Raw genomic sequence first — 13,303 nt, forward strand, 5'->3', positions numbered from 1 at the left:
TAAAAAGACACAGCCAGGCTGTGACATATTGCAGATTTTCCGTGCATATGCCAAACCAGTGGGCCACTGAGACTCCTCCTGAAGTCTCATGGAGTAGGACCAAGTACCTGCTGAATTGTTCATGGAAATGCAGAAATGCTGGCCAAAGTGAGACCTCAGGATAAGGTGAAAAATACTCTTGACATGCTCATCTTAAAACATTAAATAAGGAGGATATTTTAAGAGACAAGGTAAAAGCATGGGTTTTTTTCTCCTGGAGGATGGGATTAATTAGTTGTCATCCCTTACATTTCAGATTATAATCTTTTAGCTATACACTGTTAATTGGAACTTCATTTTTCTTTGTGGCAACACCGACTTTACAAAAGTACTTGTTCTCTAATCCTGCCTTGCTTTTTCTTGCCCCTTGCCTGGTTTGCACCACTTTATTTTTGCCAGTGTGGGTTTTGTGGAGCAGATCAGTGACATGATCCAGGCAAAAACACCACGGATCAGTTTGGGCCAGGAGAACTTAGTGATAAGGTATTGACGAAAGAAAAACCTGATACCCTGAGATACCTCCCAGTTAGCTCTCACTAATGAGCCGCTCAGGCAGGGAGAACAAAGAGCAGCGAGCTTGAGGGCAGGCACTGCCTGGGCTCCTGCCGTGAGTCTGCAGCCCACGGGGACTGGCACACTGATCAAAAGCTTCACAACAGCCTTGGCTGGTGCCTTGTTTAATCTTTGATAAGAGCTTGTGCTCTTCTTACTGTGCTTAAATGTATTTCGAAGTGTGTGTGGAGTGGCACATGCACAGAGTGTGCAGCGTTCCAACTCTGCTATCATCTTGTATCATGAATCATTTGCTAAATAAAAAATTCATGATTATCCACATGTTCCAGAGAAATGTTTCTGCAAGCTTTATCATAAAATAATCGGGAGAAATACTGGTTTTACCTTAAAAGTTCACATTTTGTAGCACTTCTATATTGGAATAAGGCTTTGCTTTAAGCTGAATTGCTTTCAGGACTAAGGATAGGTTTCTGTTCAGAGGACTGTTTCGAATGGTTTGTCTTTTATTAACATGCTAATAAAGGTAACTGGCAGAGCACTGTTCTAGTGAATATTTGGCAAGAATGTTAGCTATGACTTCTGTCGGCCTGAATATTCAGAGACATGAGCTTCATTCCTTCATGTTGATTCAACCAAGTTGAATTACTGGAAATTTATTTTCTTAGAATTTCTAAGAGCTGTTCTCCATTTTTATTGCTGGAACCAGTTTCATGTGTGTGAGATAAGTTGAATTGCCTGTTCTTATCAGCTGTCATTTAATGTCTGTATGAACAAGTAGATATATTAAAATCAGTGGTCGCAATTGGAAACTTCACAGTACTGTTGATTTTTTCTAAGTGTTTAGTAATGGAATCAATGATTTAAATATTCTATACTGTCTCTCTTGTATCCTGTATGTTTAATATGTGTGTGCAGAAATATCCTCTGATGAAGCAGGTCCCCGCTCAGGAGAGGAGCGCTGAAAGGGCAGCACGTACGCTGCCAAGTTTTAAGTCCTGTTCCGGCAAGAGTCTCCGCAGCCTAAAATAAAACCGGAGCGCCGGCAGCGCCTTTGGCCGCCGCTTGCGCTGCGGGGCTGCGGCGTTACCCGCTGTGCCCCGTGACGCGCGGCCCCGGAGCGGCTGCTCCCGCCTTGCCGGGGGGGTCCGTGCGGTGCCTCTGAGAACGCGGCTCCCCGCGGGCCAGTGCCAGGGGCTCCCATGGGATCCCATGGGCTCCCAGGGCCGGCTTCCCACCCGCGGCTCTGCCCTGCCCTGCCCTGCCCGGCCCGGTCCTGCCCGGAGCCGCGCGCGGCCGCTGCCGACAGGGGGCGCCGCAGAGCAGCGCACGGCGGCTCCGGCACGGGGCGAGGGGCGGAGCCTCCTTCTGATTGGTCAAGGCGCCTGTCGCTCTCGCCGCTGCCCCGCCCCTTTCGCTGCCCGCGTTCCCCTGTGTGATCCTACGTAAAGGCGCGCGTGACGCCAGGCCGGGGGTGCCGCGTGCGCATGCGCACTCGGGCCCCGGGCCGCGGGGCAGCTCCAGGAGGGGCGGGCCAGCTCCGGGGGCGGGGCCCGCGCGCGGGGGCCGACGGGACGGATCAAGATGGCGGCGGGGCGGACGGGAAGCGCCCGCGGCCCCGAGCTGCGCCCGCCCCATTCATCGCGGCTGTGACGGGCCGGGGCTCACCAGAGCGCCGGCAGAGCGCCGGGAGCGAGCCCGGGGGCAGCGCCAGCGGTAGCGGGACGGCACTCGGACCCGCCAGGCGCCCGTGACAGGGCGGGTCGGAGCGCGGGCCGGTGCCGCCGGCGCGGGCGGAGCGGACATGGCCACCATGGAGAAGCTGACGAAGGCCTTCGAGTCGCTGCGCTCCTTCCAGCAGCAGCAGGGCCCCGCTGCCCTCCCCGAGGAGCCGCTCCAGAGACCGTGAGTGACCCGCGCCCGGAACTCGGGGGCTCCTCACACGCGCGTCCGGCACCCGCCCGGTCCCTGGCAGCTGGCGGCTCCCGCACACACACACACCGCCGTGTCGCGGTGCTCTGCCCGCTCTCTGCCCAAGTTCACATCTGGAGTAACTTTTGGGGCGAGTGCGTTTGAAAAGTCCCCAGTGCGGGAGATGAGCGGGACGCACAGCGATGCTGTGTGCGTTTCACAGGCTGGTTCAGGAACGAAAAGCTTTTTTTCCCCTAGCGCACTGCTGCAAAAAAGACAAAAACTTAGCATAACTTGAATGAAGCGCTACTTTCAGCATTTTCTCTTCTGATAACTGCTGAAGTGCTTTTTGTGAGACCTTGCTTTTCTGTGCTTGATGCTTTCTGCACGAATGTCTTTTCTCTGAACTCTCCAGCTGACTGCAGCTTCCTTGAAATGAGAATTCAAGGCTGAGCAAGAGAAATTTCTTCCACTCTGTTATTCACTTTTCATATCTTTAAGTATTGGTTGTTTTTCGGTCGGATTTCTTCTTTCCTGTAAGAGCAGTGCCCTGAAAGTTCACGTTGAAGTTAAAAACAAGTTTTGGTATTTGGGAATCGAAAGTTTAGAGTTGAAGTCTGAGCTCTGATGCTTTCAGAAGGATGTCTGTTTGTGACAAAGTTCGTTTCAAGTCTCGTGCTGAGATGTACTGCACAGACACCTAAGAGAAGTTCGTTTAAATATTCCTAATATCTTTTTTCTTTCTTAAATGTGAGGGATAAATGTGTTAGGTCCATGAGATACTCAGCTTTCCCGTCGGGGGGCATTACTGGGTGGAGCAGGGCAAGGAGCTGTTCAGTGCCGCGGTGCTGCCCCTTGCGTTTGCACCCTCCGCCAGCGCCTTTTCCCGAGCCCGTGTGAGGGCAGGGAGCTTTTCAGGGATACACACACGAGTCACACTAATACTTTTTCTCCTGCTGTTGGGGAGAAGGGAGAAGCAGCAGGGTTGAGGAGCAGGTAACTTCTCCCTTGGCACTTTGCTGTGGAGCTGGCAGAGGAGCAGAGCAGGGGCTCCGGGCTCTTGGCCACCTGCTCCCTCTGCACTTTCTGACACGGTTGCCAACTAAATTATCACGGTTGGTGCTGTTTGTCTCTGGAGAGTGTTGTCTCAAACAATCACGGTGCATTTCCACACTTCTGATGCTTAATAGGTGAGAAAACTCATCTTCTTCATGAGCTAGTTGTTCTTAGGTGCTTTACTGGTCTGCAGGGACTAATTGGTCTGTTTTGTGCTTTTTTTGCCTTTTTTTTTTTTTTTTTTGCTAGTACTTTAGGTGGCATGGATGAACATCTATTTCCAGTTTTTCCTAGGTGCTGTTCAAATTTCTGTCTTGAAATTTAGTGGTGAGAGAGGTCATGGTATTGCAAGAGAAAATCTTTAGAATCATTTGTGGTGCTTGTGATATTATGCTTGGTTTGGTGGTCTAAATTTAGGTATATTCTACTGTAAACATTAAAAAATTATTGTTGGAGTTGTCCTCGTTGACTTTGCTTTGTGTTTAAAAATAGGCTGTTTTCAGAAAGCTGATGGGACTGTATGCCCCCAGGAACTGGACAAACTCAGTGACAGCACTGAGCCTCAGAAAAGCCAGTGAAAAGCTGTTGTGGCAGCCTCTGCTGAGGCCTCCCAGACTTTTAGTGAAATAGAAGGTGACATATTGAATGTAATTCACAACATTATCTGCATTTATTTTTTCTTGATTGCAGTAGACTGGAAAGGAAAATTGTCTCTGTGTTTGGGGTGTTCATCTTTGTTGTGGTTCTCTGTAAATAACAGGTAAATCTCTTGTAGTTCTGTGTAGTAAGTTCCTACCATCCTACTGAGGACTGTTCCTCCTATGAAATGTTTTAAGATCAGAGAGATTGGAGTTGAGAAGAACTAATTGTTTACCCAGCAGGTGACTACGTCTTTCTTCACTTTATTGTAAGACAATGACTCCAGAACTTTTGATAGTACTGATATCCTCTCCTTTTTTAATAAAATCTTAATTAAATCCAAGCTTTTACCACGAAGATAGGACCTTTTTCTGTTTCAAGAGATTTTAATCAGCAATAATCATGTGTTATGCTTACATCATGCCTTACAGTCAGATGTCAGTCTCTGGTCCCCTATTTCTTATCTCTTGTTGGGATTTTTCCCTTCTATGTAAACTTAACTTGAGTTCTCTGTCATATTGCTTCTCTACAGTTCTGCTGAGGCAACTAATTTTCTTCCTTATATTTTTTCAGCTTTTTCAGACTCTGACATTTTGTTAGAAATTGGAAGTTCTGTTTTGTATCACAAAGCTCCCATTTACTTAAAAGTTTACTAATATGGTGTAATTGATTTGTGAATCCAAAAGTGGATTCTTTACACTTTCTCTTGTCAATTTATTCTAATAGTCACTTATTGTAATTTTTTTTTTTTACATTTGATTCTAACCATTACCTTTACAGCAAAAGGTGCTGTAAAAGCCCAAGGAATATGCTTTTTTCTATACTCTTCAATTTTTCTGTGTCTTTTATGTTTGACTGGAGCTGTGGTCAGGGATTGGTTTGGTCAATGCTATATGGAGGCCTAGCATGAATTTGTTGTTTTACTGAAGATCACATGAACTGCACGGGTTTTACCTATTGCCCTGCTTGTCAGAAGTGGCTCCTTGATGGTTTTTTGGCATTACCATGTCTAGGGTGTGTAGCAGAGCAGTTCTGGTTAATTTGACAATCCATCACTATAATCCTGTATTACTGCACCTTGTTTCCAGTGTCCCCTATATTTGGACTGAGTTATTTCTTGATCCACTCATATTTCTGTTTGTTATTGAAGAGCAGGTTTTAGTTTTGTTACTTTTGTCAAGATTAATGTCAAGCTATTTGGTTTGGCCCTTTTTTCTTATCACTGGCTGAGCTTTAGAACTTCTGTACTCTTCACATATTCTTAATTTCAAGGTCTCATAAAAATGAGCATTGGAGCTGCAACTCCTTGTAGTCAGCTCATCTGAACTCAGGACAAAATTATCTGGGCTTGCTGGTTTTCTTACATTGTTTGTTACTCTTCCTGGTGTGTAGAAGTACACAGGAGATTAAACTCCTGTGTAAGTGAGATGGTGCTTTCCTGTAGATAACTGCTGCTTCCATATCTCCTGCCTTCTGTAACTCATCAGATGTGTGTGATTGATTCATCAGATGTGTGATGCTGTTGTTGGCCACCTGGGTATGCTCATCAGCAGTTTGCCTGTGGACTTCATGATACTTCTGAATAGAGCTTTATTTGTTTTTTTGGACTAAAAAATATCATGTGTTTTCTTTCTGGATACTGTTCTGTGCCTACAGAGGGAGAGGAGGTAATAGAAAATATGTGCACATACATAATATACATTAAGCATTTTCCTTCCACCTTTCATTTCTTTAAATTATCTTTTTGGAAGTTGTATTTTCTCCAGCTGGGCCTTTTTAAGTTTTGAAGTTACTAATTTCAGCAAGGTGTAGATTTTGTGGTAGTGGTGCTCTCTGTTTACAGAAATTGGCCCAAGAGATTGATCTCTGCTAGTCTGAGCAGTATTGAACAGCACTGAACTCAGACACTGCCTGCCTTGCTCAGGGCTGTGTTATGTGTAGGTAATAGAGAACTTTATTCTGGAAGTAGCCTTTGTCAGCAGGATTTTCAATGTGTCCTGTATCTGAAATACTGAGCTTATGGGTAAGTTCAGATGTGCCTGTTCTGGTTTTGGGTTAAATATGTACTGAAAATGGTGCTCATAAGAGATTGGGACTGCTGGGTAAAATTAGCATGAAAGTTGAAATTATTTAATCATTTTCTGAGGTGCCTGCTCACATCAGTGGTGCTGATGTTGCAAAATCAGTTGGACATCTTGGACAGTATTTGTTTTTTGTTAGAGATGATCTGAAATGCTCCTAAGGACTCTGACACTTTTTCAAGATGGAGAGAAAGAAAGACATTGTGTATCTTGAGCAAATTGAGGTTGTCTGCTCATATTCTGCCAGTATCTTAAGTCCAAGAAGAGATCCTCTTGGCTGTTTAGCTTGCCTAAATAAAATGCTGCCAAACTAAAACAGAAAAAATGGCTTTGTTCAGAGTTATTCCTTAAACTTTAAAAAGTAGAAAGTATTTCTGGGATGAGATGAGATTTTCTTTGTGAGAAAAATTGAAATCTTGGGAACACAGACTTTTGAACCCCTCAGTTCCAGGGACAGGGATACTGGTGTACTAATGAATTTTTTGAAAACCTCTTCTATTATTTGAGCTGAAGTTCCTAAATAATGCAGTGTAGTTCTTTAAGAACACTTGTCTAACTCTGTATTTTGAGTTAGCTGAATTTAATGTGAATTTATTGGCTACATGCTGTTGGCCCTTGATGTTGTGTTACTGCTATTAATGTAACTCAAGGCTGTTCACATTGTTTTCCAGCTTCTAGTTCAGAAACACTCTTTTGCTATTTCATGATTTTTGCTATTTTTTACTGAGAGAATGAAATACTAAAAATTATCAGTTTTCATTTGGAAAGCAAAAGGGAGGATTCTCTGTGAATGTGAGTGAAAATCTGGTAATTCTTTATTGTGAAACACTCAGCAGAGGTATCTTTGGGTGGGTGGTTTTGCTCCAGTATTGCTACTGGTTAATTATTTAAAAGTAACATCTGCTTTCCTAGAAGTGATTCTGTGCCAGTAAAGTTAGGAGTAGGAGAGACTGCAGACTTGAATAACATTTCCCAGTCAGAACTGGGAGTCTGTCTCACTCTCTTTTCAGTTCCTTCATTGGGGGTGGAGCAGGGAAGAGCTGCTATTCCAAGAGCTTGTATCATGTGGAAGTGAATGTTAAACACATTTTGCAAAGGAGAAATGTTTCATATTGTGCTCTCTATTGTTTGTAAATACACATTCTTTGTTTCTGTGCATTTTGTTCTCTTTATTGTGCACTCAGCTTGGCCTTTCCTGGGCTATACCAAGTGTCACTGTAGGGATGTTATTCTCAATGGGCAGATTGTGCCTTGAGCTTTGCTGTTTTTGTGGTTACCTTTGGAGGAATGCAGTGTGTGATGGCATTGCTTTGTCATCCTTTGCACTTCAGATTCAAAGTGGTCCATTTAATACAACTTGAAGTTTCAAGACACAGGCAGACAAAAAAGGCTAAGGTGATGCTATGTAGGAGGAGGGTCTTTTTAAAAGAGCTATTTTTTATCATGGCTTATTTTCTCCAATCTTCTTCTATCAATTTCTTTTATTTTTGCTTTCTTCTAGGATTGCATCATTTTTTCTGTCCTTTCCCTTTACTCTTCATTCTTCAATTTTCATTCCCAAGCATTTTCTCAGTGAAAGTTATGGAATTAATGTGATATTCCCTGTTAAATGATTCATTCTTCATTTTTTTTCTAAGTTTATATTTCTCCTTTGCTTGTGTGCCCATGTGCTCCCAGCTGCAGCTGCAGATGAAGTCCTGGCTCTGCAGGTAGTTGGTGTAGAGCTGTTTATGGAGTGACCAGAGAGTGCAAATGCAGCTTTTTCTTGAGCAATGATTAGACACTACTTTAGCAAGTGTTTGAATGGTCACTGTTGAACTCTTGTCTCACACACATCATCATTGTGTTCTTCCTTTAGAAAGAAAGAACTTGCAGCTACCAAGAAAGATCGGGTGAATCACTGTCTAACAATATGTGAAAACATAGTTGCTCAGTCATTAAGGTAAGGCAGTGTCTTTCATTTATTGATTATTTATTAATGCCTTTAATTCATTAGGATGAATAACAACTTTAGAGTGTTAGTTGTTGGGAGGATTCCTTATAATTGCTTGGTTTAAATGCTGAGCTTCTATTTAAAACTGAAATGGTGTGGGGTTTTTTTAAACTAACTCAAAATCTAAGAAGGACTTTTGTTTACCTCTTGGTGGAGTGGGCACTTTCCTTCTACTGCAGACAGAAAAATTTAGGCACAGAGATCAAATACCTTACCAGGTTATGTAGGAAAGAGTTGGGAAATGATCTCCCAACTCATAATGAAGCGCTCTAGTACACTAAATGTCTTCTCCTCTTGCATATGTGTGTATGGTATATATGTAGTTGGATTATGAAACCCTTTCAAAAACATCATTGGTGTTCATTTTCATGGTGCACATTGTAATTTTCTGATGTTTGTTTATTTAGGAATTCCCCAGAATTTCAGAAGCTGCTGGGCATTGCTATGGAGCTCTTTCTCCTCTGCAGTGAGGATGCAGAATCTGATGTCCGGATGGTTGCAGATGAATGCCTTAATAAAGTTATTAAAGTAAGAGCTTTTACTATCACATTTTGTCTCTTCTTGATGCAGTGTCCTGTATGAATTACCACTGATGTTCCTTTAGTTGCCTTTCTTACTGTTGATAATATCTCAATGTAAGAGGCTAAGTAAGTTTCTGTACTAAATTCTGTGTGTGCTCTTTCTCTCTTAGGAGAGGTTTCTGTGTCCAGATCAACATATTTAACTTGTCTTATGTAATTCATTGTTCTGATCTATTCTTGTCTTCAGTTGTTCATTAACTTTGTTCTCTTCAAGTTAACCAAAACAGGAATGTGGGCTTTTCTAAAATCATCCTGTGTGGGAGGAATACTCCTATTATTGTTCTGTAAACATAAAGACACTTAGCATGAGGAAAGGTAAAAATATTTTTAAAAGCTGATTGAAAGGTAGTGTGGTTTGCTGAGACTTGGAGGAGGAGATTTCAGGCAGAAATTAGAATAAATATAGTATTCTGGAGATTGTTTATTCCCCTGCTGTGATCAAGAATGAAGAGCTTGTTGGAGAACAGCAGATGGGCATTCGCAGGAGGTCATGCAAGGTCTAAATCTTGATTCAAAGTATCTTAAAATGAACCTTATGAGTAATTTGTAGCTGCTGCTTCAAGGAGAGGCTTGTGTTCACTTCCTTTTTTGGGGTTTGTTTTTTTTTTCTGAAATACTTGAACTTTAAGACACTGTTATGTACTTACATAAATAATCTAGTTGATGCAAAGTGCTTTAGAAATATGCAAATAATAATTTTCTTTCATATGGAGAGGTGTGTAGAAGCAAGAAAACTGAACATTCATATCTGAATGAATTAAGTTTTGGGGATTGGAAGTTGTATGGAGAAGCTTACAGATTGTGTAGTGTGTTCCATAATCATAGGGAATGAGGAGGTGTGAGTTCCTTGCTTTTTTTTTTTTGGCCCAATAGCACTTTGCTCTTTTCACTCTGATTTGACTGTTTTTCTATTGGAGGGAGTGCACTCTATGAAATGCATGCATTATTATTTAACTCAATTTGCTTTAAAAGCTACTTTGAAACAGTCCTAAAGAATATAAGCTTATTTCTTACTTTCCATTAAACACTTATGTAGACTTGTATAAAATTTACCTCATAAATTCTTTAATCTATTTAATATTTTTGCTTTCTGGCATGTTTCAGAGTAACTTGAAAAACCTACAAGACAGTTTGTTTTGTTTTCAAGATTAAAATGGTTTTAAATGCTGACATTTTCTCTCAGCCATTAAGCTTGGCAGTTGGTCTCAGCTCTTAAGTGGTAACATTTGTGATATTCTAAACACGTGGATGTATCAGGCTGTTATGGAGGCTGGGTGTACTTTGTATTCTGTTTCTGTGCTTTATCTTGTGTGGAAGCAATTTAAAAACTTGGGCAGACACTTGTGTATAAATGCAGAAACAAAAAGCTGTCCAGTTTTACTTTTTGGTTGTGCGAGTGCCAGTGATGCTTGTGGTAAGTAGAACAGAGCTGTTGGACTCCTAAGCTTGCATTTTAGTCAAATTTCAGCCATTTTTTTAGTATCTCAGGCATTTTTAGAGGCTAATTCTTTTGCTGGTTAGCAAAAGATACTTTGTAGCTTCTGTTGAAATGAAAGACTATAGATGTAAGCATTACTCATGTAACCATGTGTCTGTCTGGAGTTTATGCTCATTACTGTAACTAGAAAATGAGCTCTTCTGTGCAGACAAGGCTGAGCACTTAACTTTAGATAAACACTGTAAGTCATCTTCAAGTATAACGACACCCACCTGTCGGTACCTCAAAGACAGTGTAAATGGCTCAAAATTTAAATAACTGTGGTGATACATTTAAAAGAAAAAACACCAAGTTGGGACTTTGCAGGTTTCTGTGGATAAGGTCAAGCTGCCTTGTCTCTAAAGCTGATGCATGATGTTGTAGTATTCTCTGTGCTAATGATACTGGTGGGACTGTTCACACGGATTGCAGTACAATTTGCCTCAGTAATTGGAGTTTATTCTTGTAGCAGTTTAGAGCTTACTATGCTTTTTTTCCAGTGATGACATTATAGATTCTGTTCTGCTAAAAATACAGCTGTACACTAACAAAAAGAGTTCCTGTAGTTGGGTGTGTTGTAAGGACAACTTAGCCTCAAGGCCAAATAATAGCTGGGGCCTTTTTCTGTTGCTTGATATCCTCATATATATATATATATATATATATATATATATATAGGCAGTGAACTTCTCATAAAAACAAAGTTTTGTGAAGCAAATCCTACCTGCTGTCATCCTGGCACCTTCCATCTATAATTGGGGTGCTTATGTTAGCTTATGTTAATATAAAGATCCAACCCAGCCAAGATTATTCTGGGGAAGGCAATGCCATTGTAAGGTGTAATTGGGGTGAATGGAGTTTTGTAGCATACAATTTTAGCTGGGGAGATCAGGCTCTGGAGGAGCCACAGGCACTCCACTCACTGTGCTGAAGCAGTTGTGGCTTCTAGCTCAGTGGGTACCATAAGATTTTGTAGTCATGATGAGTAATCCTGTGAAGATGGGAGTTTAATGGTGGTGGCCAGGCAGGCAGTTAGAAAATTAGAAATGGAGAAATTATTGGGCAAGGAATAAAAAATTAAATACTCCACAATATAGCACTGTATGAATTCACAGTGTAGGCACTTTCAGATTGTATGAGGGTCTCATCTCCTCAGAGGATGAGCTGATGGAAATGTTCATAAATTGTAGTATACACTAGGGAAAAAAGTGGAGGAAGGGTAACCATATATATACAAATTGTTCTCTATAAAAAGATTATATTTTCATATCTTCTTATTCTCTGATACTTTGAAGGTAGAGAATTGTTGGGGTGAACAGAAAATTTCTGCTTCTATGTGCTTGCTTTCATGTCATGTGCACTGAGTTTTAGCCAGGCTGCAGGTTTGAACCCTGTTGCTGTGTGCTTGATTGGATCCTGAGATGTGACACTTCTGGTGTGCAGAGCTCCTTGTGGTGTGTGTACTAACTGGATGCAGAAAATTGGCTGATTCATGAAACAAAGGGTTTTCATGGGCTGTTAAAGGTAATGGTACAAATACAGCTTCAGTTTGAGAAATAGTAGAAGCCAGCTTGACAGTGGGGGCGTGTAGCAGGGAGTGCCTTTTTCCTGCTTGTGAATGCTGTTCTTGTGGTTTAATGTTCTGTTCATGAGTAGCTGTCTGGTGATTGCCAGAAAGCACAAGAGGTCAGTTCTGCTTGTAGGCTGATCCCATATGGACTTTTGCAGGTAGAGTCAGTAAAACAGTCAATATTTACTGCAAATAACTGTCAGAGTTTGTGGAGTTTGTCCACATTTGTGTGAAGGATAAAGGTGTCTCCTCTCAATATTTATCACTTCCTCAGTTATACATCAAATATAGGGACCATTAGATAGTTCTGTGCCTTGTTTGAAGCTGTTTTACTGCAAGTGTAACATTTTTCCTCTAAAGCACCTCCCCTGTGATACAGTATGTTTTCAATGCATTTTATTGCAGGCTTTGATGGATTCCAATCTTCCCAGGTTACAGTTAGAACTCTATAAAGAGATTAAAAAGGTGAGTGATTTTTCCTTTGTGTTCTTTCTTCTAAAAATGTATTCAGTCTGTGTTCTAGTATATTGGAATGTAGTATTAGTGTAAATTAATAGTTTGTCTTTTAAGATCAAGGTCAAATCTTCATTTTTAGAAGGATTTGTGACTGTTTTAAAGTATTATTCTACTGAATTCCTCACTGCTGTCCCCATTGTTTGGATTTAACCACTCCTGAAAGTTTATCTGGCAGAAAATGTGAGCATTTGGTTTGAATGGCAGTTTGAGTTAGCCTTAGTGACTCCCCATCCAAAGGAATAATTCATGATGGTTCCTCCACTGACTAAGCTGGAAAGAACAACTCAAACCAAGAGGGTGATGGAAAGTAGATAGAGGACTTAATTGACACAACCTCATGGAGAATTAAGGCTTGAAGTAACCTGCTGCAACTACTTTATGAATGTATGATGTGTACTTAGAGTTTCTTACAGAGGCATAGGGAAAAATACTGAGGCATCTCTGTTGGTATCAAAAGCTACAATTCAGTTATGTCCACAGGAATGAATTTAGTAATAGCCTTTTTGAAGATTGTGACTGCAGAAGAGAAATACCATGTTTAGAACAGTATCACTGAAATTGTGTCTCTTGCATCTATAAACATGGGGTCAGGCTTGTGTTGCCTTCTGATGCAAGGCAAGGCAACCCAAACTCTCCAGGGTCACTCGGGCCAAGAGCACACGCAGACACCAGTATGGTGGACGGTTCAAAAGGCCTTTATTGTCCCGTCTCGTTGGGTTTTATACTCGGGAAAGTTTTTCTCTACGTCAGGGGGTCTTACCTTACTGTAATTGGTTAGTAAGGAGTTGAAAGTTACTAATGTTAGGGGGGACTACATTCTTGGGTGATCCCTTATCACTAGGCGTTAGGGGGAGAGGAATCCTGCTGCTTTCTGTGACATCGCGAGATTTTCCGAGCGCCTGACGCTATCTACTACAGGCTTGTATAGAC

At 41.7% G+C, this 13,303-nt stretch overlaps 1 protein-coding gene across 1 annotated transcript in view; it reads left to right on the forward strand.

Annotated features, from left to right (window-relative positions):
* The first annotated feature begins 2,152 nt into the window (after window positions 1-2,152).
* The window catches only part of HTT (huntingtin), an 82,672-nt gene continuing 71,521 nt past the window's right edge, over window positions 2,153-13,303 (forward strand). The window contains exons 1-4 of the mRNA XM_059471387.1: window positions 2,153-2,454; window positions 8,095-8,178; window positions 8,637-8,757; window positions 12,263-12,322. Of these exons, the coding sequence (XP_059327370.1) occupies window positions 2,354-2,454; window positions 8,095-8,178; window positions 8,637-8,757; window positions 12,263-12,322 (366 nt within the window). The 5' untranslated portion in view covers window positions 2,153-2,353. The remainder of the gene's footprint in view (window positions 2,455-8,094; window positions 8,179-8,636; window positions 8,758-12,262; window positions 12,323-13,303) is intronic.

This window comes from Ammospiza nelsoni, chromosome 4 (assembly GCF_027579445.1).
Source record: "Ammospiza nelsoni isolate bAmmNel1 chromosome 4, bAmmNel1.pri, whole genome shotgun sequence".
Lineage (NCBI taxonomy): Eukaryota > Metazoa > Chordata > Aves > Passeriformes > Passerellidae > Ammospiza > Ammospiza nelsoni.